Here is a 25,559-nt window from a genome sequence, read left to right on the forward strand (position 1 = left end):
CCGATCCCGATCCTCCCATGGTCCCGATCCCCTTCCGATCGCCCCACCGTCCCGATGCCCTCCCCACCTCGATCCCGATCCCCTCACGGTCCCGATCCCCCTGACAATTTCCTCCCATCCTAATCTCGAACCTCTCCAGGTCCCGATCCCCCTCCCATCCCGATCCCGATGCGCCCCCCGGTCCTGATCCCGTCCCAGTCCCGATTCTCTCCCTGGTTCTGATGTCCTCCCGGTCCTGATCCCGTCCCAGTCCCGATTCCCTCCCTGGTTCTGATCCCCTCCCGGTCCTGATCCCGTCCCAGTCCCGATTCCCTCCCTGGTTCTGATCCCCTCCCGGTCCTGATCCCGTCCCAGTCCCGATTCCCTCCCTGGTTCTGATCCCCTCCCGGTCCTGATCCCGTCCCAGTCCCGATTCCCTCCCTGGTTCTGATCCCCTCCCGGTCCTGATCCCGTCCCAGTCCCGATTCCGATCCCCTCCCAGTCCTAATCCTCCTCCCGATCCTCTCCCATCCCGATCCCGATCCCCTCACGACCACGACCCCATCCCGATCCCAATCCCCCCATGGTCCCGATCCCGATCGCCTCACGGTTCCAATCCCCCTCCCATCCCGATCCTCCTCCCATGGTTCTGATCCCCCTCCGATCGCCACATGGTCTTGATCCCCTCCCGATCCTCTCCCATCCCGATCCCGATCCCCCCACGGTCCCGATCCCCTCACGGTCCCGATCCTCCCCTCACCCCGACCCCGATCCCCATCCCCATCCTCACCCCGCTCCCCCTCACATTCCCGCCCGGCGCTTCGCGCGCTTCGCCGAGCGCCCTTTCCCCTTCCGCCGCCGTCACGTCCCTTTCCCCTCCTTCCCCTCCTTCTTCCCTCCCGTCCTTTTTCCCCTTTCCCCTCCCCTTCCTCTCCCCCTACCCCGGGCCGCTCCCTCCCTTTCCGGCCGCGCGCGCCGCCTGGCTGGAGCTCAGGAGGAGCCGCCGCCGCCGCCGCCGCCGCCCCGTGAGGAGCCGCCGCCGCCGCCGCCATCATGCCGGTGTACTTCCAGCGGCCCGAGAACGCCCTGAAGCGGGCGAACGGTCAGTTCGCCCTCACGAAACCCGCAGCCCGCCGCGGCGAGCTTACCCGCGCGGGGCAGGGCAGGGCAGGGCCGGGCCGCATGGCGGGGGTTGGGGGTGGCGGTGAGGGGAGAGAGAGAGGCCCGGCCCCGCCTCACGGACACCGCGGGGCTGGCACGGCCTCACCGCGGCCCCGAGCCCGCCCGTCCGGGCGGGCTCGGGGCCGCGGTGAGGCCGTGCCAGCCCCGTGTGGGCTCGGCGCGTAATGGCCCCCGTCCTTCATGTGACTGCGGTGAGGATGCGAATGGCCAGGCGCCTTCGCTTGCCCCTGGAAGACAGGCCGGCAATCCCAACTGGCACACGACCAGCCCGGTTTTATATTTGTCAGCTGGCTTTTTTTTTTTTTTTTTTTAATAGTATCCTATTTTTTTTTTATAGTATCCTATTTTAAGGCAGTGTAGACCCTTCGCTGTCGCGCTTAAAGACGTCCACAAATTGCTGGTCTTGAAGCGGCAGCTGGAGAGGCTCTGGGGGTCTGTGCATGCTTCAAGTGCTTAGTATTTGAACAAACTGCATCTTTTGCTGCGTTTTAACTTCACTTTTGAGATTCCGAAACTGGGAAGCTCTGTCTGATGTCTAAACGCCTTGAGCAGGCCCCTGCTTTAATTGTTTCTGCCATTATTTCTTAGGAGTGCGGTGCTTTCCAAATAAAAGTAGTGCACGTCCCCAAAATTACTAACCTAAAATTCGCCGGAAAATCTTTCTCACAAAAGGTAAAAGATGAAAGATAAAATCGGCTTCGAAATGAGATGAAAGATAAAATCAGTCAGCTTTCGAGGGCGAAGCTGTGTTGCATCAGTCCTGTTACTGGAAAAGATGCTCGTACAGTAGTATATAAACACCAGTTAAACTTCAGAATTCTTGGGTAGAATAAGTTGTACTTGGTGTACAAGTCACGTTTCTGGTTACTTTGACCTTAAGCTGTTCAAATCTGACGTTCTGTTGATGCATTCCTGGTATTTATTTAAATTCACATTTCTTGTGCTGCTGCAAGTGTAAATAATTCTGATGAACTGAAGGACTCTGGTTGAACTGAAGGGTGAGAACTGAAGGGAGTGTTCTCCAGACAAACGCTGGCAATCCTGAATTTCAGTGGACTGAACACAAAGCATGACAAGCAGTGTCAAGTCTTGCAGGGGCTCAATCTTATCATGTCCAAGCGTAACAAAGGGTGGAAAGTTGTACCTGAGGCAGATCGTGTGTTGCAGGAAGCAGCTTAATGTTAAACTGACATTTCAAATTGGAACATTCAGTGCAGTTTCCAGAGTGTTTTATATGTAAGGCTCAGGTGAGCATTAGGATCATTTAACGCTCCATGTTCTCAGTGACTTCACCATACAAAGGTGATGTTCGGAAATATGAAGAGCTTGAATGATTTTAAGTATGTACAGATATGTAAGAAAGGCGGTTTTCTCCTAATAAATGCTAAATGTAGGTCAAGGTCAACCCTCAGCATTTGTTAACATCTGGCATTGCTTTGTAGTCAAGGATGGAATCACCTTTGGGGAGCGTTTTATTGTGGCAGATACTGAGCTTGCCCACTGTTAGAGACACTGTAAAGCACGTGACATCTTTGTCACCTCCTGTAATGACATGTCACCTCCTGTAATGACATACATTTTGTTCACATTGAAAACTGAGCTTAATTCAGGATTTTAGGTTAGCAGTAGGTCAGTTGTTGATGTGTATCAGCTACTTCTTGGCCACTCAGAGCTTCAGTTGCTCTTTTGGCTACCTTTTAGCATTTTAAGTGGTATAAAAGAAAAAAAAAATGGAAAAAATGTAACTGACAGCTGTTTATGGGCTGAGCTTTGCAATTTGTGTGTTACAGATCTGAGTGTCCATAACTTACAGTTCCTTCTGCAAGGCATGGTGGTGTGTGCTGTATTTGACTCTTCAGGTTCACTTTGTGCTTTTACTGAAGTGTCTCTTAAATTAGCCTTAATTATTTGACTTACTGGTAAGAACCTGCTTGGCCAGAGTTAATTAGAAGTTTCAAAACAATATGAATTAGTTTTGTGCTTTGTCCAGTTGGTTATCGACCACTGAGAGCTGTGGTTGGAATGCCCTGGTGTTGTTGCAGGATTAAACTTGCCTTTCAAGTGTGTTTTCTTAAATAAAATGTAGAGCTGAGCAGTAATTGTCTGAAAAGCAGCACTGAGATAGAATAGCAGTGTAAGTTATGGGTTGGAGGACAGCTTTATTAAAATTCCCTCGGTGAGTAAAAGTACTGCTGGATACTGCCACACCGTAGCCTTAATTATCTTCAACTGTATCAGGGTGCTTTTTCTAGAAAGGAACTTGCTCATCTTATGCAAGCTCATTTTTCACATAAACTGAGCCCTGAATACGTGCTATGGTAGTTTTTAAATTAAAACCACACTGCTGCTTTCAAACTACATCTTTTGCTGTGTTTTAACTTCACTTTTGAGATTCCAAAACTGGGAAGCTCTGTCTGATGTCTGAGCACCTTGAGCAGGCCCCTACTTTAGTTGTTTCTACCATTATTTCTTAGGAATGTGGTGCTTTCCAAAGTACTTCATGGGAAGTACTGGCTCCACCCCTCTGCCTTTAAGAACAAACACGTTTCCCACTGGCTGTACTTCACTTCCCCTTATCTTTTAAACCTGTTTGCTTCCCATTCTCAGTGTTCATTTCTCCTGCTTTGCTGCAGTGAGGAGCACATTTAGTGGAGGGTCTGTGTATGTGGGTTGCTGCCTTGGTGGTTGCTGATGGGTGGTTTGCTGGGTTTTGTGCTGAGCAGAATGTGTGGGATGTCAGGGGTGGGAGTTGCTGTGGTGCTGAGAGCTCCTGTTAGTAAGAGCAGCTGCTTAGGGATGAATAAATGGGCCACTGGTTCCAGCAGCAAGGCTGGTTTAAAAAGTGTTTGACCCTTCAGCTGAACTGCAGCAGCTTTTGGTGTACCTTATATAAACAGAAGTACTAGACCACTCTGAGTTAAAAAAACCCAACAAACCCACAAACACTAAAACTTTCCTGAGTGAAGTTAGTTTCCTCCCTCTTTCCCTCCATTCCTTCCTCCCTTCCTGCCTCCTTCCCTCCCTTCCTTGTACCTTTTCCTCCCTGACTCCCCTCCCTCTTCCCTCCCTGACTCTGAAACCAGCTGAACAAGTGGATGTGTATATTTTACTATTTTGTTTGAAGTGCTCAGTCATGCTGGGATGAATGGAGAGACCTCTCCCCTATCCTCAGGTTTCCATGTAAATGGAGAGGTTTGTTTGCCACTTGTGTCATTGAACGACTGGCACTGAAACAAACCATCAAGGAGCTTTGGGTAGAGTTAATTAAGTTCTGAAAGTTTCTTGTGTTAAGCATAAAAAAAATGCATCTTCTGGTGTGCAAGTCTTTTGCTAACTGGGATTTTACTTTCAGAATTCCTTGAGGTTGGCAAAAAGCAGCCTGCCCTCGATGTTCTCTATGATGTTATGAAAAGTAAGAAACACCGAACATGGCAGAAGATCCACGAGCCGATTATGCTGAAGTACCTGGAGCTCTGCGTGGATCTCCGCAAGAGTCACCTGGCAAAAGAAGGACTGTACCAGTACAAGAATATTTGCCAGCAGGTACATCTTCTGATTTTTTGTTTTATTTATTTATAGCAAGCATGGTATCTGTCAGCTGATACAATCTAAAAGTAACTGAATCCTCTTGAGTTAGAATTAATCTGCCTTTTAGATGCTCTTGAGTTTGTAGCGTTTACATTTTAAATATTTGCTGCCTATGGTGGGTGGAAACATCTTCCCATTTTTTTGCCTTTGGTGTAGGTTAACATCAAGTCTTTGGAGGATGTTGTTCGAGCCTATTTAAAATTAGCTGAAGAAAAAACAGAAGCAGCTAAGGAAGAATCCCAGCAGATGGTACTGGACATAGAAGACTTGGATAACATTCAAACTCCAGAAAGGTGGGCAGTCTGTCTTTAAAATGTAGTAATTCACAGAAAGTATACTTATTTTCATTCACAAAGCTGAGATATAAACGTGGTGGATTTGAAATGGAATACTAGTGGTGGTCTGGAGGTTTTCAAAGTAGGGAGAAAGCAGGAATTTTGCACTGAACAAAATCCTAAGTCAGAGTAAAGAAAAGTAAAGAAAGTAAGTAGTAAAGAATAGAAAATTTGTGGGAATGGTTCTGTGAGTTGGGTCACTGCTTTCTAGTGTCTGCTCTGATTTGCATCTGTAGTGGTATTGGAAAGTTTATTATGGAAAGCTTCTCATTACCAGTTGATGTATAAACGCTGTTATTGATGTGAGACCAATGTAATTCCTGCGTCTGATAACCTCCGGTTTTTCTCTCCCCATTGTGCATGTACGAACCAAAGGAAATGTTACTTTATAATTGCTTGGGTAACTGATGAAATAGTAGAAGAAAGGGCATAAAAAGTACATTCAGAGTTAGAATTAATTGGATGGATAATGATAACAGAGAGGAATGGAAAAAAGGATCAGTAAATACATCTGCTTTAGGTTGTGTGTGTAGACCTTCCCTGGCAAGTAGTGCTGGGTTAGGGTGAAACAAGTCTCCAGCTCTGAGAAGTCATTGTGTAGTCAGTGTTTTCTGGGAGAACTTCCAGAAAACCAACAAACTTTGCTTCAGGCAAAGTGATGTTAGCTCCAAGAGCCTGTTGATGTAGGGAATGCTCACCTTAACTCAGAGGACAGAGATGTGTGGATGACATCTGTGGAAAAGGGGTAACAAGGCAGGGGTGAAGACATGTTTTAAAGCATTCCAGCTGAGTTTGGAAGAGGCCAGACATCTAATCTGGGGAAAGGTGAAGCTATTGATCCCTACCAGAAGGGATGTTTGCAGCTGAATTGGAAGGGGACTAAGACATTGCCCAGTGAAAGATTGATGACCTGTACTGACAAAAGGAGACAGGAAGCAAGAAGGAAGTTAGTGGGAATTCTTTCAATTAAAGTCTCTGCACAGGAACTAAAAAAGCAAAAGTTTTATCTTCTGATGATAGAAAATGGGAAGAAATTATTGAAGTAGAGGTTATTTGTCCTGTGTAGGAATAGAGTTATAGTAGTCAACTAATACTCATAAAGACCTGGAGTAGAAGGCTGTGGATTTATATGTTGACAGCAGAGCTCTCTGGGAGAAATTGGTTGCAAAAAAAAAAAAAGGGTTCCAGACCTGTCTTCAGTAGTTGTTCCAGGGTGGCAGTGCCATTCATGTTTTTTCCAGAGCCTGAAATTGTTACAGAGGAATCCCACTAATAGTTATACAGTGAAGATGGACTGCCTGCTCTTTTCCTTGTTCTCCTTTCTATGACTGAGGACTAGAGAATGTGTTTTCAATCACAGTTCTTTATCTGAACAAGCACAGTTTCTTTATTGTTCTCTAGGTCCTGTTTTCTAATCTTCTCATACTTTTTTGCTGAATTCACCACTCGATCCGTTGGAGAAACCACTGGTGATGTGTTTAATATTGCACGTAGTACTGGTGCTCAGGGAAGCAAATTAGAACTGGAAATGGTGTAGTAGAAAAGAGCTACAGGAGTTGAGAGTTTATATTAGAAGCATAGTTCAAAAAGAATTTTAAAAATGAAGGCTTAGGGAAGGTGATTCTTTGTCAGTTTGTCATGGTGGGTGGACTGTTCAGCATAAAGGGACCACGTGAGACATAGCACTGAATTGGTCTCAGTGTCTCAGGAACCAATCTTATATTTCTCTGATGAGAGAATGAAGTTATGGCCACTAAATACAAGATTATCACATCTTGCTTTTGACATTTATTTAAGCATCTTTTTCATATCAAAATTTTTAAAGGATTTGGTATTTTAAGTGTTCTGGTTTTCGATGTCTGTAGATTGTAAGGTACACAGCGCCTCTGTGTCACATGTCAACAAGAAGTGAACTCTGGCAGCATTGCTGGTGGCTAAAAAGGAGCTCTGAGCAAGTAGGAAAGTGTCTGTGTTGACAGTGATACCTCACTCTAGCAGAGGTCCAGTGCACAGCTCCCTGGTAGAAAAGGGAAGGTGAAAATCCTGGGGTTCATTTCCTTTGGCTTACTCAGAAGGGATACAGAAGTTTCTGAAGTCTGTTACCTCTGGAGCTTGGACATGTCAGTTGTATATACAGGGGCTAGATTTTGAAACTTAAAAGCAAAGACATTATCTACATCCTTTAAAGGGAAAGGGAGCTGTTTGAGGGACCAGTTTGAAAATAAGCAATAGACTGTTCAGCAGCAATTTTCTGTTCAGATTTGTCCAGAAAAATTGATGAGAATTGTAGGGAGTAACCCACTTTTGTTTTTTTGTTTTTCCTTCCCCCCTGTCCTGACTACAGTGTTCTTCTGAGTGCTGTAAGTGGAGAAGACACTCAGGATCGTACTGACCGACTGCTTTTGACACCCTGGGTTAAATTTCTATGGGAATCCTACAGACAGTGTTTGGATCTTCTCCGAAATAATTCTCGAGTGGAACGCCTGTACCATGACATTGCACAGCAAGGTAGGTCCAAAAGATGGACACTTAAAGTGTAATGATGTGGTGTCCCATCCCTAAGGGGAAGGGAGCATCCAAGATTCACAGATGCTCGTGGTTGAAAGGAACAACAAAAGTCAGAGGGTCCCCAAAAGCTTATGAAGTTTTATTAGTAAATTACACACTTGGCGTGGAAATTGGTATGTTAGTCCCTGAGCTAGCAGGGTAAGCACACAGCTGTGCACCAGATAAAGGGATAGGGTGAAAGAGAAGACAGAGAGAGGAGTTGAAAAGGGGAGAGAGGAATAAAGGAATAAACAGAGATCAGCGATCCTGGCTGAGGTTGGACCCATCCCTTCCCACCTCCACACACACACACACACACACACACACACACACCCCCAGGGTGGTTCCAACCCAACAATTACTGATCCAGTGCCTCACACCGTACCTATTAGAAATTTTATTAATTGCTGGTGAGAACCAACTGGAATCTGAATGTCTGGACCATTATTACGTGTGTATTATAGGATTCCACTTGCTGGATTTCAGTCTCCCCTGGACTGTGACTGTAATGCTCTTGCAAATCAGCCACCTGGATTGGATCAGATGAGATCATTTTTTGTGTGTGATTTCCCACTCCACCCCGAGGTCCAGTGGATTCAAATGGGGTTGAAGGAGATAAAGAGTCATCTTTCCCTGGTTCTCCGTTGTCGGGATCACACCAAATGTTTTTATCCTGTGCACAGCTGCTGTAACTTATTCTGGAACTTTGATATCTTGGTCACTGTATATGGCACCATTTCAGTAGCAGTTTGCTAACGCTGACCATCGTCTGTGGTTTCAATTTTAATTAGGGGTCAGAAATGTTACTTCCTCATCATCAGATGACTCTTTATCAGAATAATAGATCCATTTGCTGTCTTCCAACTCCTTCATTGGATTCAGAAAGTCAGAGTTATGAGACTGTGGTTCTGCAAATGTTTGTATGTATCACTTAGAACACGGTATTTCTGAAAAAAGTCTGTTAGATTTGCAACTCTGGATCCAAATTGTGCAAGCACCTCAGGAAAGATGACTGTCAGGTGAGTTCTAGGTGCTTCGGTGTATTTAAGCCTTTGTGCTACAGTGTTAAGGCTTCCTTTTGTGTCTGTTTTTAGTAGAGACATTCTAGAATTTCCAGACTGACAGTGGCAGAGCAAAAACTGATTTTTGAGAGGAACTATGGGATCAAAGACAGACTTTTTTTCTGTGTCATTTCCAGTCATTTGAAAGCTTTCTTTAACTTTACCATATTTAGATGACTTGAGAATTTTACATTTTACAAAGCCAAAACTTGAATTCACGCCGTACACAGGATTTCATTTGCTCTTAGTTCAAAATAAGAGCTAGAATCAGTGCATAAATTACAACATTTTTAAAGAGACTCTTAAGTGTTCCCTATGCTCATTAGGCTTAATTGTGTAGAAGCATCTTCATTTTTTGAGGTCAAGACGGAAGTGCTCTGCAGTGTCACTTATTCATTATGTGTGACAGATTATATCATGTTTGACATATCTTTTGACTGCAAATGAAGGTTCTTTAAATGTGCTGATTTACATATTTGAATCCCGTTTAGAACTACCATGAAGTCACCATTAGTGCCCGTCCTTAATTTGTGCTGTTCATTGCTGCAGCTTTCAAGTTCTGCCTGCAGTACACGCGCAAGGCCGAGTTCCGTAAGCTCTGCGACAACCTGCGGATGCACCTGGGGCAGATCCAGCGCCACCACAACCAAAGCACAGCCATCAACCTCAACAATCCCGACAGCCAGTCCATGCACCTGGAGACCAGGCTTGTGCAGCTCGACAGTGCCATCAGCATGGAGCTGTGGCAGGTATGCACAGGACTCTCCCCATCACACTGTGCCCTCTGGCCTTGCCAGAACCTGCTCCGTGCAGTTTACAGTTCATGGTACATGTAGCAAGGTGGAGAAAGGATGATAGCTAAAGAATGAAGTTTTAATGTCTAGAACATTCAACTTGCATGTTGAATGCTTAGTCTGATGGTCCTGTGTTTCAAAGCAAGCTTTGCTTGGAGCAGTAAATGGTAGAGTAGCTGAAGTCACTTGGAGTTGTGACAGTGAGGAGCCTGGAGAAGAGGAGGCTCAGGGGAGACCTCCTCACTCTCCAGCTCCCTGACAGGAGGGGGAGCCAGGTGGGAGTTGGTCTCTTCTCCCAGGCAATGATCAGTAAGACAAGAGGGCAGGCTCTGCCAGGGGAGGTTTAGGTTGGATATTAGGAAGGAATTCTTTACAGAGAGGGCAATCAGCCATTGGAATGGGCTGCCCAGGGAAGTGGTGGATTCTCCGTCCCTGGAGGTTTTTAAGATGAGACTGGATGTGGCATCAGTGCCATGGGCTGGGAACCACAGCGGGGTTGGATCAAGGGTTGGACTTGATGATCTCAGAGGTCTTTTCCAACCCGGCTGATTCTGTGATTCTGTGATGACACCTTCACCTCTGCCAACATTTCTGACATCAAATTCCTTAAAAAGCCAAGGAATTCCTTTAAAAGCCAAGGCTGTAGTTTTTTGGGTTTGTGAATTGTGCTGTTTCCATTTTAGGGGTTTAGGTAATTACATCTAAGGCATTTCCAAGTTTTCCTGTGTTTTAGGGAAACTATACCCTTTTTTGATCACAAAAACTATTTTTATGAAAAATGGTAAAGCCAATAAATAGTACAATTGATATAGTAGTAAAATAGTAGAACTTTTTGTTATTTCATTTTTGGTTTTTTTTTTCTGCTTTTGGTTTGTAGCTTGAAAATCTGAAAGAAACAAGTTTTTGAAAAATTATACAAACTAATCATTAAATTCTAAGCATATAGTTAATGGAGTTGCAGTATGTCCAAATGATTTCTTTATTAGGAAAGAAGTATGTAATTTCAGGTAGCTGGCAAAACTGAAGTCTTATAACCTTTAATGAATTCATATTTTTCTTTTTTTTTTTTTTTGGGTGTTGCAAAAAACTTCCTAAAAGTGTATTTGTTTTTTTTTCTCTTTAGGAAGCTTTCAAAGCAGTGGAAGATATTCATGGACTATTTGCACTGTCTAAGAAACCACCCAAACCACAACTGATGGCAAATTACTATCACAAAGTTTCCACTGTCTTCTGGAAATCAGGAAATGCTCTCTTTCATGCATCCACCCTTCACCGACTTTATCACTTATCAAGAGAAATGCGAAAGAATCTCACACAAGAGGAGATGCAGAGGTGGGGAAGGATATATAATGTGATCTTAGATTCTAATTTTAACCCCCTAGGTTCAAAAATAAACTAAAATGTACCCCAAAAGAAGCAGATGACAGGCATGACCTATGAGCAGCTCTGCCTAAATTGGCCACTACTAATTGCCTCAAAAGAAATCTAGAGCAAGAAGGATGTTTTACAGAGTTACAGTGTAAGTATTGTGAACACCAGGATCACTTTAGTTAAGCTTCCTTCTCTTACTGCCTTGGAAGCTAAGCAAGTCAATGAGTATCTGGGTTTTTTGTTTCCTTTTTCTCTTCTGAGTGGTGGGATTTATTTCACAAGATTTCACAGTAGCTAATGTAAACTTTGCATGGGCAAAGGGCCTTTAATTTTTTGGTAATAGGGATGAACTGGCAAGGCTTTTGAGGTGTGCAGAATCATTGACTGTTTTAACCTCTGAAGTTCATCTACAGGCCTTTATAGAATCAAAACCTGGTCATAATAATACTTGATGGAAATTCTTACATTCCTGTTCACTTGGGTACTAAGACCAGAATTTAAGTATTTAATGCCACTTGTTCTGTTACATCAAAAAGTACATCTGTCTTACACTGTAAATTTTTAAATAAATTCATTCAAAATGACTGGGATGGATTTGCATCTAAAAGAAGTTTTTAAAGGTGCTGCTTTGTGCCGTTTTCATTACTTTATAGGGTTTCGGTATTTACAGAAGCAGCTTAAATTTCTTTATAATTTCTTTGTATATATACATATGTACATACATATCAAAGTTACAAAACTCTTTCCTCTTGTTCCTGAGGAACACTGCATTCTGTCCTCTCATGGTGCAGGTGGCATCTTGGTTATTGCTGGTATTTTTACACAGTTTTGCATCATAAATACTACTCGTTCCTCTCTTGAATTGGCACGTACATGAACAGGAATTATTAAGTGTTCTCTTGCAGTTCATCTCTTGTGCTTCTACTTTGTCAACAGGATGTCTACTCGAGTCCTTTTGGCCACTCTGTCAATCCCTATAACTCCTGAGAGGACGGATATCGCTCGCCTCCTGGACATGGATGGCATCATCGTGGAGAAGCAGCGGCGCCTGGCAACCCTGCTGGGGCTGCAGGCCCCACCCACACGTGCCAGTCTCATCAATGATATGGTAGGTGGTGCTGGCCAGGGGAGCAGCTTTATAACACTGTGTCCTGTTTTCCTTCTGGAGCACTGTGCCTGGCTGGGGGACAGCAGTGTGGTTCCTTGCGTGACTTACGGTGCAGCGTTAAACATGCAGACTCACAGGGACTGTTTGGAAATGGCAGTGACAGTGAATTCTTGTGTGCACTAAAGAGTCAGGTTCCATATTGTCCTTTATGTCACCCAAGCAACAAATGTCGTTTTGAAATTCTGAGGGGTCTGAAATGAGTTGTGAACTAGAACTTTGGGGGTTTTTTTCCCCTACTCTAAGGTGTGTTATTAACTGAACCAAATGTTTCTTTTTCTGTTTTAAATGTATTTTGGATAACACAGGTCATATATCAAGTGGCAGACCATGCAAATCTAAGTGATTATGAAAACTTCCTTGTGTTTAATTTGAAGGGAGGCTGGATTGATCTATCCTCAGACCCCCCCAGATACTCATAAACAAATCAGACATGATTGTGGGTATTTTCAGAGAATGGTTGAATTTTTTGCAGTCCTTCACATGCATGTCTAAAACATACATTCAAAGCTCATTTTGCAGTGTAAGTTAATTCTTCTTCAGTACCTCTCCAGTTTGCCCCAAAACCACAACTTAAGGCTTCAGAAATTTAATCATGAATAGAGGTGTGTGATTTTAGTTTGGGCTAGGATTTTAGATTGTAGGCCTACAAGTGTATTAGGCTTTGTGTTTTGGAAATGGCTAAGCTGAGGATGGTGCTCTAGTTTGTTTACCTTGTTTATATGTTTTATGTCTCCTTTTCCATTTTTAAATGCATTTTAAGTGATGTAATGTAGAGTTACTGTCACTGCAGTTCAGAATGTTGCAATGAGAAGTAATCTGTATTAAAATGTACATGTGGTGCCTGTTTAACTTCTTGAATATGAAAGTCTTAAAGCATAACTGTTGGTTAATATTGCATTTGTTTTGAGATCTTTGGATTTTTTTTTTGTTGACTGTAGGTCAGGTTCAACGTAGTGCAATATGTTGTCCCAGAAGTGAAAGAACTTTACAACTGGCTTGAAGTAGACTTTCACCCGCTCAAGTTAAGCGCCCGTGTCAGCAAGGTAGGTTTGGCAGCTCTGTGTGGTAACTGGTCTTGACTAATAGTCTGTTATTTGAATATTGATTTGTGGTAAATATCAGCTGGCATCTTCCATTGCCAGATTTTTCAAAAGTAGGCTTGATTTGGTTGGGTTCCGTTGTGACGTGCTGGTGACATCTGATGTACGAGTTGCACCACGTTATTGAAGCAGAATGAAAATTCACTCAGGTCTCTAAGGTGCTCTTCAGAGGGTCCCATAAAGATGCAGAGTTTTGGGAATGTATCAGAAGGTTTTTTGGTGGAGGTGATAGTCAGTTAATTCTGTTTAAATATGGAAAGTGAGAAAGCTGTGTGCACGCACGTGCAGGTGAGTGGGTTGTGTGCAAAGTGGAAAGATATACCAGTGACTTTTCACTGTTAAAATACAGAGGCTTGGGAGGTAGAATAACGTGAGAGCTGTTGATTAGGTTAGTGCAAATTTTGCAATTGATGAAGCACATCATGTTCTTTTTCTTCAATAGTGGGAACAAAGATAACTGAGGTGCTAAAAAAAACTTGAAGGTAAATTAGCAGTGTGGTAAACGTTGCCAGTACTGTCAGTCGCCTTCATACAAAACCTGTTTGCTATCCATTATAAATTGAGTGTTCTATCAGATGCACTTCAGTAAAACACTGCACTCTCTGGGCAGAAGTGCTGTTGTTTCATAGGGTGTAAACCAGAAATATTTATGAGCCATGCTTTGTACTTTAATGGTGAAGTTTGTACGGGTTGATGCAGATGGAGTAACTTTTCAGACTTTTGGTAGGTTCTCAACTGGGTGAAAGACCAAGCTGAAAAGGAACCTGAACTGCAGCTCTATGTTCCTCACCTGCAAAACAATACCATTCTTCGCCTTCTGCAGCAGGTATGAGTAAAGAAAATGTGTATTCCCAAGTATACATAAGTTAGTGAATGCTTTGGAAGGAGAGGAAGTTGGAAACTTTCATGCTGAAGTAATTTTTTTCCCATCAAATAGAAGACCATTATGATTTTGAGATTTTCTTTTCCCCAGTATATAACCTGTATTTTCAGTTTGTACGTTGTTTAGGTACAGCCATAGTAGCTGTACTCGATACGGGGGTACAGTGGTGTAATCCCTTGCCTATTTTTTCTTCGTTGCTTACCTAGTTTCTTAAAACTTTGCTTTGGAGTAAGGTCTGGGGGGGTATTTTGCTTTGGTTTTTGGTTTATTTTGGGGTTTTTTTGTATGTGTTTTATAGGATGCACATTTCATTGACCTGCTTTCGTTACAAGTGAGAGCAGTGTTATTTCTGGTGTGCTAAAGAAACAGTTGAAGGCTAATTAGCAGCATAGCTGTGTGTAGTTACTGCTGCCAGTCTCCTTCATACAAAGCAGCCATGCAGGAATGGCATTTAATCTTAGGTTAAATTTGAATACAGTGCAGAAATAAAATCCTGAAAGAGCATTTGCAGTTGTATTATTATGTATACGTTCATTTGTTGACAGTTTGGTAAATTAACTCTAAGGCCTGTACAACAACTTATATTTCTGATTTCTTTTTATTGAGAAAAACTGCCTGATGGTTCTGTTCCCACTCAGGTGGCCCAGATTTATCAGAGCATTGAGTTTGCTCGCCTGTGTACCCTGGTTCCTTTCGTGGATGCTTTCACGCTGGAGCGTTGTATCGTGGATGCTGCCAGGCACTGTGACTTACAAGTAGGTGCTGTAAAAAGACTCCTGAGAAGTTGTGAATGGGCTCACGTGAATTACATGGGATGCAAATGAGCTGGCTGATGTGTAACCCAAGGAAAAGGATTGATTCTGATAGATGGAGATAAGCTAGAGTAAAAGATGCATGTGACACTATATTAGGAACTGAAGATTATTTGCATTCTGGTGTGTATTTTTGATTTAGGTCAACAGCCATCAATGTAAGTCCAGTAGAACTAGAAGTCATTTAGTCCAGCATATCCTGAAGCAAATTTAACAAACAGGGATGTGAATTGCTGCCTGTGCTGCATTAGTTGTGCAAGACTGAAAAGCCAACAGTTGCTGATGTTGGTTTGTGTCTCACCAAGGGACTGAAGTGAAGCACCAGTGTCTGAGATGTGCACTGATGTCTGAAGGTTGCATTTTTGGTAAAGTGTCCATGTTGAGAGAACAACAACAAGGTGCAGGTAGATTTTAGTTGAGGTTGCTTTGTAATCATCCATTTAGGTTTTTAGATGAAGCTGAGTTAATTCACTTAGGTTAACACACAACCTGAATTTATATTTCAGATGTGTTGCAGTTCCCTGCACTAAAGTTAGGGTTCTTGTTTTGTGTATTGCTGATGTGGAGGAAGAGGCAAGAGTGGTTTGTCTTGAAGTGCTCATTTCATAGAATCATTGGAATTTCAGCCTCTTCCAGGAAGAAGGATTTTTTTTTTTTATTGGGGTTTTTTCCTGTATAAACCATAGAAATAAAACAAACTTTTATTCACAGTGCTATATTTCTCCTACTAATTTGGCATTTCTCATAGAATGGTGTAGCTAATTTTTTTTGGAGAAATTTCTGCTTATAGCTTCTGTTGACTCATATTGGTCATAGGCAGAGCAACAGAGAAATTGTTCAATAATTAATACAATCATTTCCTTCCTTTTTTTTTTTAATGAAGGTTCGCCTTGATCACACCACCCGGACACTGAGTTTTGGTTCAGATTTGAATTACTGTACTAGAGAAGATGCCCCACTAGGCCCTCAGCTCCAAAGCATGCCTTCTGAGCAGATTAGAAACCAGTTGACTGCTATGTCCTCAGCTCTGGCTAAGGCTCTTGCAGTCATTAAGCCTCCTCACTTAATGGTAAGTTGTTTAAAGTGTTATGAGAATGTTGACAAAATCTGACATTTTCCCTGTGTGCACTGTGTGATGTTCCTCTGCTGCCTTTTATCCAGCTTTTTGTTAAGTTTTTGCTTGTCTGATTAACTATTCCTTCCAGTAATCTGTTCTCAGTGCAGTGGTAAACACTGTTGTTCTGCTGTCCCATCCCTTCAGAACAAACAGTTGATCCTTGAGGTGTTCATACATACACATGCATCTGCTACATGCTCAGCTGTTCTAACAGAGCTCTAACAGCTTTTCTGGTTTAGCAAGGCAAGCTTGTCTTGAAGTTGTGAGATCATACTTGAAGGAGTTCCTTGGTTTATCTTCCCTTGGCCCAGGAATGGCAGTGAGCTCTCTAAATGATTAAGTTAACGTGACATTGTGAGGATTTGAGGAGGGGCTCTTGTACATTTGTTTTATTTTCAGAAGTACTGCTCTGTTTTTCAGAGCATTCTGGTAATGATCTCTGATCTAATTTGACAGTAATGATGGGCTGCATTTGCCTGTTTGTGGATTAAGTAGAAACATAAGCTAATAACACTTAAAGCTTATATTTTAATGAATGTGTTTTCTCAGATTAGATGTTCATTTTACTTTCATTTTTTTCAGCCTAGTGGTAATCAGTTATCTGTGCTGGTAACAAAGTAATTCTTAAAAAAACTCATCTAGTTAGTGTTTGGTTATAATTAAAATCATGAGTTGCCAGTCTTGCATGTATCAGGCTTAGGATATACCAAATAATAACTTTCCCACAGGTGAGCCTACAGAGCTAGGATTTGTTTAAAATTTTGCATGCATATTTGAAAATCCAAGGGCCTGCTTCCTTTATTCCTCCTGGAGAAACTGCTGTTTTGAAGAACCTGGAATGTAACTTTAAGAGTGGAGTTTAAAAACACGAACAAAAGATCCCCCAGCACAAGAACTGCCCTGTCCTTGTCACTCCCTGTTCTCCTCCCTGGGGCTCTTGGCTTCAAGGTTGGACTCACATTTCAGGTTCTCCAGAGCCCTGTAGCAGCAAGGTGTAAATCAGCCTCAGATTTCCAGCATGCTTTGGTCGTGGCAAGTTAAACCTTCACTTCTCTTACAAGAGCAGTGGTAATTTTTTCTTTTGCTTTGTGTTTATGAAAGATTTCGTAGCAAACATATCAAATATTTTTTCCATATGGGAAAAAAAGGCTGATTGCAAGATGTCCATGTTAGATTCTTTATACAGGTTGAAATACTTAGTGATCTTCTTCAAATATAAACACACAAAGTAGAACTGTATCATGACATCTAATGCTGACTTACTTGTGTTAGTTTGAACATGCATTACCTGTTTTATAGTGTTTAAGATAAAAAATACTTCCATGTAGGTTTTCTCCTAAAAAGATTTAACTAGTGATTGGTATTAGTCAGATGGTGATTTTGAAAGAAAAAAACATGCTTTTATCTATACATTCATGCATAGAAATGACAATCTCATACTTGATATGTTGGTACAGGAAGCTGAATAACATAAGTGCTGGTCATTATGCCTGTAAAATTGGGGAGCCGTATCAAGTTTAATATCAATCTGTTCAGTTAGAGAAGCTACAGAACAAGTTGATATCCTTTTTTCCTTCATCATTCAGATCAAAACTTTTCAGTCCAAGTGCTTAAGAACTTTTAATTTGTCAGATTTGTTATAATTTGCAAAATCGTTAAATTAATTTTCACTTTCCCATTTCTGGCACCTCCATTTATCTTTAAATGTTTGCAGATCTGCCACAAAGCATGGATGTTTGAGTGTTTTTGCTGAATGCCCTAGAAGTGACAGATTACTAAAAATACCTCTGACGTTTCACGACTGCATTTCATGATCAGCATGACTGGGGGAGTGTAGTGAGCTGATTGGGCTGCAGTGTTTTGCTGCTTGATGGAGCTGGCACAATTACACCTCCTCATGTGTACAGCATGAATCTCCACAAAGAACTGTGTGGGTACTCTGGAGAAGGCTGCTGAAAGAATAGTCTACATGCTAATATCTAGAAGCCTAGTGCTTTTTATAAGGTCATTACAATGGGTTTATATACAGTGTTTATACCTAAATTGGTGACTCATTTTTTTATCATCTCACAGACAGTGCTTCGTGTCAATTAGGATATTTTCCTCTTATATTAGTGTCTCTGGAAAAAAACTCTAAAAACAAAGGAGCTTTGGTGAAATACAGTCCATGTGGTGGTATGCTTGCAAACACATGCAGAGTCAATCAGGATTGACCCCCATGCCCCTTCCAGTTAGGAATTTCACTATCAGTAACATCTGGGTGTGCAATATTTTTGGATGGAAAAATGTAAACCATTACACCTAAGCCATGTTGCAGAATGTTGTCTTTTACAGACAGCAGGGTTCCAGTGAGTTGATACTACTTTGGATGCCACTTGGATGAGGGATTAGGTTTGCCATCACACTTGTATTTCCGTGCAGTTGGCAAGTTTGGAGAATACGATGAACTTCGAGTTTTCTTTGAGAAGCGTTTGCTATCTTTTGTGCCTTTTTAAAGAGGTGCAGCATACATCATTGTCTTCTTCTTAATTTAAATTCAGCAAGAGAAGGAAGAACAACATCAGCTGGCAGTCACCGCCTTCTTGAAGAACTCGAGGAAGGAGCACCAGCGCATTCTGGCGCGTCGTCAGACCATAGAGGAGAGGAAAGAGCGCCTGGAGAGTCTGAACATCCAGCGGGAGAAGGAAGAGCTGGAACAACGGGAGGCAGAGCTGCAGAAGGTCCGGAAAGCTGAAGAGGAGAGGCTGCGCCAGGAGGCCAAGGAGAGGGAGAAGGAGCGGATCCTGCAGGAGCATGAGCAGATCAAAAAGAAGACTGTTCGGGAGCGCCTGGAGCAGATCAAGAAAACTGAACTGGGAGCCAAAGCCTTTAAAGATATTGATATTGAGGTAAGTGACTTGTTGTTGCACTGTCGAGTTATTTTCTTACCCTTTTGGTGTTACATTGCTGGGCTGCCTGAATTTCATGGGGTTTTCTGGCTTTATACTGTAACTGGTCTTAAAAACAGCCTCTCTTGAAAGTGAGACAGTGTAAGTAAACCTGAATTCTGGGGTTAGATGGGATCTTTTTTTACCTGCAGGAATGAAATCCAGCTTGGTTGGTTGGTTTGGTTTTTGTTATCCCTTTTTATTTGTTTGTTTGGGGGAGGTTCATTTTGGGCGTTTTGTTTTGTTTCCCTCTCCCCTGTTGCTTAAATGGTATCTGAAATACAAAATAGACCTCCACATCCAATTTTGTAGTATCTGGACTGTGTCTCAATTAAAAATCAACATTAAATGCTTTATAGAGCTTCTTAAAAATAAAATACAAGTTGCCCAGAAGAGAGGAAAAGAAACAGAATGTTCCTGAAGCAAATTATTTTAAAAGTTAAAGGGGAAAACTGCAGAGAAGCTTAAGTAAATAAGTAAACAAACAAATCACGTTTGCAACAGAAAAAATGTTTGCTTTATTTTGTATTGATAACTTTACTTGATTGTAGGATCTTGAAGAATTGGATCCTGACTTCATTATGGCTAAACAAGTTGAACAGCTGGAAAAAGAAAAGAAGGAACTTCAGGAACGTCTGAAGAATCAGGAGAAAAAGGTACAAAGTAGGAAGGGTACAAACCCATGTCCATTCACAATTTAGTGAATGTGAATTCCTGTGTTGATATACTTATGTGCATATATATATATATATATATATATATATATATATATATATATATATATATAAAAAAAATACTGATGTTGGAAATATTATTGTTTGAAACTAAAAAAGGATAAATGTATTATAAACCCTCTGAGCCTCCAGTTTCAGTGCAAAAGTCTGTTCTGATTAATGGAGTTGATTTGAAACAGGACCCTTAAGCTGTATGTGAACCATGTCTTAGGTGGGAAGACTTGCAATTGGAAAATGTTCAGGGAAGATTAAATGTTTGGAGAAGGAGAGGTCATTGTGGAGAAACTAAATTAATTAACTGTGTTAGTCCTCACTGAAACAGAAGAAATTCCACTGCTAGAGCCCTTCTAGATGGCAGAAAAGGATCTGTCTGAAATGTGGATGGCTATAAAGGTGTGAGAAATGTGTCATAGGAAATAGAAACACGTGACCTGGGCAAGGTGAGACTCACCCAGGACTTCCTGCTGTATTCAAGAATGAAACAGGGGTTACATGATACATTTGGTGACTTGGGTCACTTAAAACTGGCTTGATAGCAGAAAGTGGCAGGTTAGTTAGAAGGGTTCCAGTGAGGATCTTTTACACTGCAGGCCTGTAAACCTGTTGCTCATTCTGGGCAAAACAGCAGAAAATACATGAAACAGTAAAGTTAGTGGTCACCTGTGTAAATATGATCTACCTCTACCTGGAAAGGCACACAGCTTCTGTAAAAGAATTGTAAGCCAGGACTTCCTCTTGGAGTTCTCTGAAGCTGTCAAAACAAACATGAGTTAGGGTGATCTGATGGGTGTAACTAAGCTGGATTTCCAAAAAGCTTTTCGCAGAGTTCTTCACCAAAAAAAACATTTATCAGCTGTGGTACAAAAGGAAATGCCCTTGAAGATGTTCTGGTTCAATAGATATAAAACTTTATGTAGGGAAAGGAGGAAAAAAAAAATCCCCCAGTCATTAGCTTGGAATGTTAGATGATGGGCTCCAAACTTAACATTCTCAGCCAGCAGTAAGGACTTGGTTCTTCTGCATTTGGAGCACTGTCTGCAGCTCTGGTCTCTGTCTCTAAAAGGATGCAGTTCAACTGGAAATTAGACAGGAGGCCAACAAGAATTATCCATGGTGTGGATTGGCTTCTGTGTGAGAAATGTCCATGTAAAAGGGTACCCCTCTGTCTGAAACATTTCTCAGGAGAGGATGTGGTGTCAGTCTGTAAGTGTCCCTGTTGTAAGAGCTGATGGTGGGAGCAGTTGTTCTTGCACTGACTACAAGGTGTAGTGGAGTAGGAAGCATCAAAGGAAGCAGCAGGAGTCATGTTCAGAGCTGTTTGTAGTAGAGGGTGAATCTTCATGCTGTGAGCCACAGACACACAGGAGTCCTTTCCAAAGGACATTGTTGTATATGAAAAGCTTCTTTGAGTTCAGAGGGACAGGAGGAGAAATCCACTGATGCTTAAAATATAAAAAAGCTTCCAACACAGGAAATGGTGGGAGCTGATGCTGAGAGAGTATTGTAAATGTGCCTGTCTCTATTCCTGCATCCTTGCCTAGGGGAGCACTTAGTTGCTGGTGCTAGAGGCAGTTTTTCGGTTAAGTGGGCCTTTGATGTGGTCCAGCGTGGTTGTTATGTAGCCATAATATGTCAGATATATTGGAAAAACCTCCAGATAGTAGGGTTTTCTTTGAGGTATTCTGAAGATGGAGTCTTCCAGCTTTGGACTTTGTATTATGACTTGCTAAAGGTGTGTTATCTTTATTTAGATTGACTATTTTGAAAGAGCGAAGCGCTTAGAAGAAATTCCTTTAATAAAGACTGCATATGAGGAACAAAGAGTGCATGATATGGAGCTGTGGGAGCAACAGGAAGAAGAAAGGGTAAGAATTTTTTGTTCAGATTTTTAGCAATGAATGAAAAATAGTGGGTTTTGCACTGTCTTTTTTTCCCTCAGCTCATTCCAAGAGAAGAAAGAATGAAGTGTTGGCTTCACGACTGGATTGTGCTGGGACAGCAATATCTTCTGTCTTGGCTCTGACAGAGGAAAAGATAATTTCTCTTTCTAGTGGCTGAGGTAGATTGAATCCAAATGCACAGTAAAGTTATACTTTCTGTATTTTCTATTTTTAGATCACCACCCTGCAGTTGGAGCGTGAGAAAGCCCTTGAGCACAAGAGCAGACTCTCCAGGATGTTGGAGGATAGAGATTTATTTGAAGCCAGGCTCAAAGCATCCCGAAGAACAGTTTATGAGGTACATTAGACATGGCACTGTAACAAAGTATTCCCCTAAAGTGAGGAACTAACACTGTGACCAAGTGATTCTTCATGAAACTAGAAACAAATTAGTATCTAAAATGGCTCAGAACTGTGGAATTGTTTATTTTCTGCTTTGACTATTTAACAAAAGGAAATTCCGTGCACCCATTCCTAGACATTATTATTTATGGTTTTTGACAATTTCTGAAATAGCTTATATGGAAAAGATGGTAAATCATTCGTTTCAATACAGCTATTTGTAACTGATCATTAGTGACATAAAGCTGTATCTGCACAAGTACTTGGACTTACTGTGCTGATGGCATAGTAGTGACAATAACACTGAAGCTGAGAAACAGGTGGAAATTCTTCTCTATGGTTTTTAATTTGTGTGTTTGAATCTGGAAATTATTTTGACAGTTCAAGTATTTTTTTTGTTCAAGCTATGTTTATTTTGTGATTGCAAAATTTAAAAACTAATGAGATCACAAGATCAGGGAAAGAGCTGTTCCTCTGTTTCTTGCTCTACATTTTAAAATTTCACATTTTCTGAGACTATTTATAGCTTTGAATATTTGACTGTGTTGCTGTAAGAATTGGCTTTATCACAAAGAAGCGGAAAAGGTATTTTGTTAAAATAAAGTAGTAACTGCATATGATACTAAGTAAAATATTTTAGATACAGGTAGAAAATTATATAGGCAATTCCTGTTCAGAAAAAGCAGATAGAGGACTAAAATTGTGTATGATGATTTGATTGTCTTCTAAGTTGGGGTATATTCTCTTAAATGAGTTGCAGAAGAGGTTGAAATGGCAAACAGGTAGTTGTTTTTCAGTGGAGCAGCGTTAAAATGTTGCAGCTGGTTTGTGTTTCTCTGTAGCTTTATTTAGCTCTCCAGCTGCTGTCCCGTTGCTTTCTTAGAGAAGGCAGTTGAGGTGTTCTCAGGTGTGGTGTTGGTGTTTCAGGATAAGCTCAAGCAGTTCCAGGAGCGGTTGGCAGAAGAGAGGCGGAATCGCCTGGAGGAGCGCAAGAAACAGCGCAAAGAGGAGAGACGGATCACCTACTACAGAGAGAAGGAGGAGGAGGAGCAAAGGTTACGAGAAGAGCAGCTGCTTAAAGGTGTGACTGAGAACATTATTATTTTATCCTTTGCACCCTTGACCCATTCCATCTGTGTAACACAGCTAGTGTCTGGTGTCCCTGTGTCACAGTTTGGAGGAAATCTTTTCAGCTTCCAGTCAGTGGTGCAGACTGTTCATTGCTGTTGGATACTGTGCCTTTACATGTTACATGACACACCTCCTGAACACTTAGCTGTGCAGCACAGAGGTGAAGGTAAAGTCTGGTAGCAGGGAGGGAAAATGAAAGCATATCAATGCTTCCTGCCCTGCCCTTCTCCCAGCCATGAATAAAGGAGGTGATAAGGTAGGGGAGGCTAGTGAAAAATTGAGTCTTTGATTTTAGCCTTTAGTTTGAGCTCTGGCCACTTGTCTGTGCACATCTTAAGGAGAAAAGAAAGGGCATGTTGGTGTCATATCAAGAACTCCAGAGCTGTAAGCAACTTGCACACCTTTCTTTGTGAAATGCTTTGTCTGATAGCCCATTTCAGGGCTTTAGAAGAGAAGACATGATTGGCATCCTGTAAGGTGAATTTCTGTCCTGTTTATCACTTGGAGGATTAAGATTTCATGTATCAAAGATCATAATCATGTGGTATTTAAAAAACAAACGAAAACCAAAGCAGTCATGACTGTCAAATTTGACACGGGTAGCTGGTTTTTTTGTTTGGCCTTACCTAAGGAAGGGATCCTCCACCATGGTTGTATAATTACTTCTATTGTAGCTGGCACATTTGTGGTCTCTACATGGAATTAACATAAAGGTATTGGAACTTTTTCTTCCTTGCTAGCTGTTCAAGGTGTCTCATTAATGGATGTATCAGGGCTCCTTTTCCTATTGCTCTGGAGTTAAGATACTTTCAGAGAACAGGCTGTATGGTTTGTTAAACTCATCATGTGAAATGCTTGGATTTGTTCTTTTATAAGGAGTCAAACTGTATTTTGTGCCTGTTCTGTGGGTACAGCACAGTGCTGGAGTTTGTCTTGGTGAGCTTTAGCTGTGTTTCCCACCTGGCAGAGCGCGAGGAGAAGGAGCGCATCGAGCGCGAGAAGCGCGAGCAGGAGCAGCGGGAATACCAGGAGAGGGTCAAGAAGCTGGAGGAGCTGGAGAAGAAAAAACGGCAGAGGGAGATGGAGATAGAGGAAAGGGAGCGTCGCCGGGAAGAGGAAAGGAGAGGCTTGGATGACCCATTTTCAAGGAAGGTGGGTAATACCTGCAGGTTTGTTTTCTTTCTGGCTGCTCCTCCTCTAGATTATTTGGAGGATGATGTTAGCATTGCAGAATTGTCGGGGTTTTTGGCTTTTAGGTTGTGTGAGTGGCTAGTTCAATAGTTAAATTATTGTCACTCACTATCAGGATCTGGAATCTGGAGCTTAGTATTAGTGTAAAATAAAGAAACTACTTAAAGCTTCAAGCTGTTTAAAAACTAAACAATTAAAGGCTAAAACGAGTATTGGATAACATTGTCTTTAACACAAGAGAAGGAAAACTATATTGGAAGCAAGTGCAGTAACTCATGACAAAGTCAGAAATTAAAGTAGATATTGAAGGAAAATTCCAGACTAAACATAAACTCATAGTTTTATATTTTAAAAGAAAATAAACATGCAATAACATAAAACAAGAGGTATGTGGAACTTTCTGTTTACAAATATAAATTGGATTGGGAGAAATGTTATCCCAATCCAACAGGAAACAAAGCAAAAGTTAATTGCAAATGAATGTTTAATGATTTAAAAGAATGTAACTAAGTACCATAAGCCTTCTACACTCCACTTTTTCAGAACTTATCATTCAAGAGAACTAGTTTAAAATTTCATCCACCATAGCCTTTCTCTTTGTTTAATACATACTTCATTAACACCACAAAGATAAGTTATCAGAGCTTGTGTAACTAGTTTTGATAGTCTGTCAAGTAAATAATCATTAGGGGTATTTTTCACATAAGAGGTCTCCTAGCCATGGGCACTTGATTGTGTGGAAAAGTTGGCTCAGGTTCCAAGAGAGATATCCGTACCACTTCAGAAATTCCATTTGCAGTTCTGGGATTCTTTGCTCACTGTTCTTGGTTGGGGTCACTTCAAAAGCATTTAAAGAGACAACCACAGAGAGTGGATCTGCAAGATCTTGGGTAACCTGTGTATTTCCCCATACTGACAATAAAAATATTTTCCAAAGAAGGATTGAAAACTATGAAGAGGTTGTGTGACTATGTGAAACCAGGTATTTTAGGTGGTTCACCTAATTAGTTTATTGTGTGGAATTAAGGAATAAACAGCTGTGTTAGAAATAGTTTGAGTGGTTTGTCTTTATCCAGCAATGGAGAGGGTAGTTTTAACTTCATTTTAAAAAAAATACAGATTAATTATTGCCCTGCCCAGTGAGAATCAGTAATACCTCACCTGTTCTGTGCATACTGGGAACAAAATGGTCCCTGTCATAGAGAGCTCTCAGTGTATTTAGTTATATTTCCTGATCAGATTAGAAAGCACAAAACCAAATCATTCCTTGAATTCATTCCTACCACGATGAAGCTCCAGGAAAAGTGAAAGTGTTAGAACCTCTCTTTTAGTCACCAGGTGGTAGCTATGGCTGACT

General features: G+C 41.6%; 1 protein-coding gene and 1 non-coding gene across 2 annotated transcripts in view; both read left to right on the top strand.

The window, feature by feature from the left end:
• The first annotated feature begins 922 nt into the window (after positions 1 to 922).
• The window catches only part of EIF3A (eukaryotic translation initiation factor 3 subunit A), a 34,814-nt gene continuing 10,177 nt past the window's right edge, over positions 923 to 25,559 (top strand). Inside the window, exons 1-17 of the mRNA XM_064663650.1 lie at positions 923 to 1,081; positions 4,514 to 4,704; positions 4,906 to 5,042; positions 7,429 to 7,592; positions 9,242 to 9,441; positions 10,610 to 10,818; positions 11,794 to 11,965; positions 12,964 to 13,068; positions 13,853 to 13,951; positions 14,647 to 14,763; positions 15,704 to 15,889; positions 18,478 to 18,825; positions 19,416 to 19,520; positions 21,350 to 21,463; positions 21,714 to 21,836; positions 22,808 to 22,961; positions 23,979 to 24,163. Of these exons, the coding sequence (XP_064519720.1) occupies positions 1,033 to 1,081; positions 4,514 to 4,704; positions 4,906 to 5,042; positions 7,429 to 7,592; positions 9,242 to 9,441; positions 10,610 to 10,818; positions 11,794 to 11,965; positions 12,964 to 13,068; positions 13,853 to 13,951; positions 14,647 to 14,763; positions 15,704 to 15,889; positions 18,478 to 18,825; positions 19,416 to 19,520; positions 21,350 to 21,463; positions 21,714 to 21,836; positions 22,808 to 22,961; positions 23,979 to 24,163 (2,658 nt within the window). The 5' untranslated portion in view covers positions 923 to 1,032. The remainder of the gene's footprint in view (positions 1,082 to 4,513; positions 4,705 to 4,905; positions 5,043 to 7,428; positions 7,593 to 9,241; positions 9,442 to 10,609; positions 10,819 to 11,793; positions 11,966 to 12,963; positions 13,069 to 13,852; positions 13,952 to 14,646; positions 14,764 to 15,703; positions 15,890 to 18,477; positions 18,826 to 19,415; positions 19,521 to 21,349; positions 21,464 to 21,713; positions 21,837 to 22,807; positions 22,962 to 23,978; positions 24,164 to 25,559) is intronic.
• LOC135418478 (small nucleolar RNA SNORA19) lies at positions 14,308 to 14,439 on the top strand. The gene has a single exon (XR_010432472.1). It is a non-coding gene; the product is annotated as a small nucleolar RNA SNORA19 (small nucleolar RNA).

This window comes from Pseudopipra pipra, chromosome 8, assembly GCF_036250125.1.
Source record: "Pseudopipra pipra isolate bDixPip1 chromosome 8, bDixPip1.hap1, whole genome shotgun sequence".
In the NCBI taxonomy this organism is placed as follows: domain Eukaryota; kingdom Metazoa; phylum Chordata; class Aves; order Passeriformes; family Pipridae; genus Pseudopipra; species Pseudopipra pipra.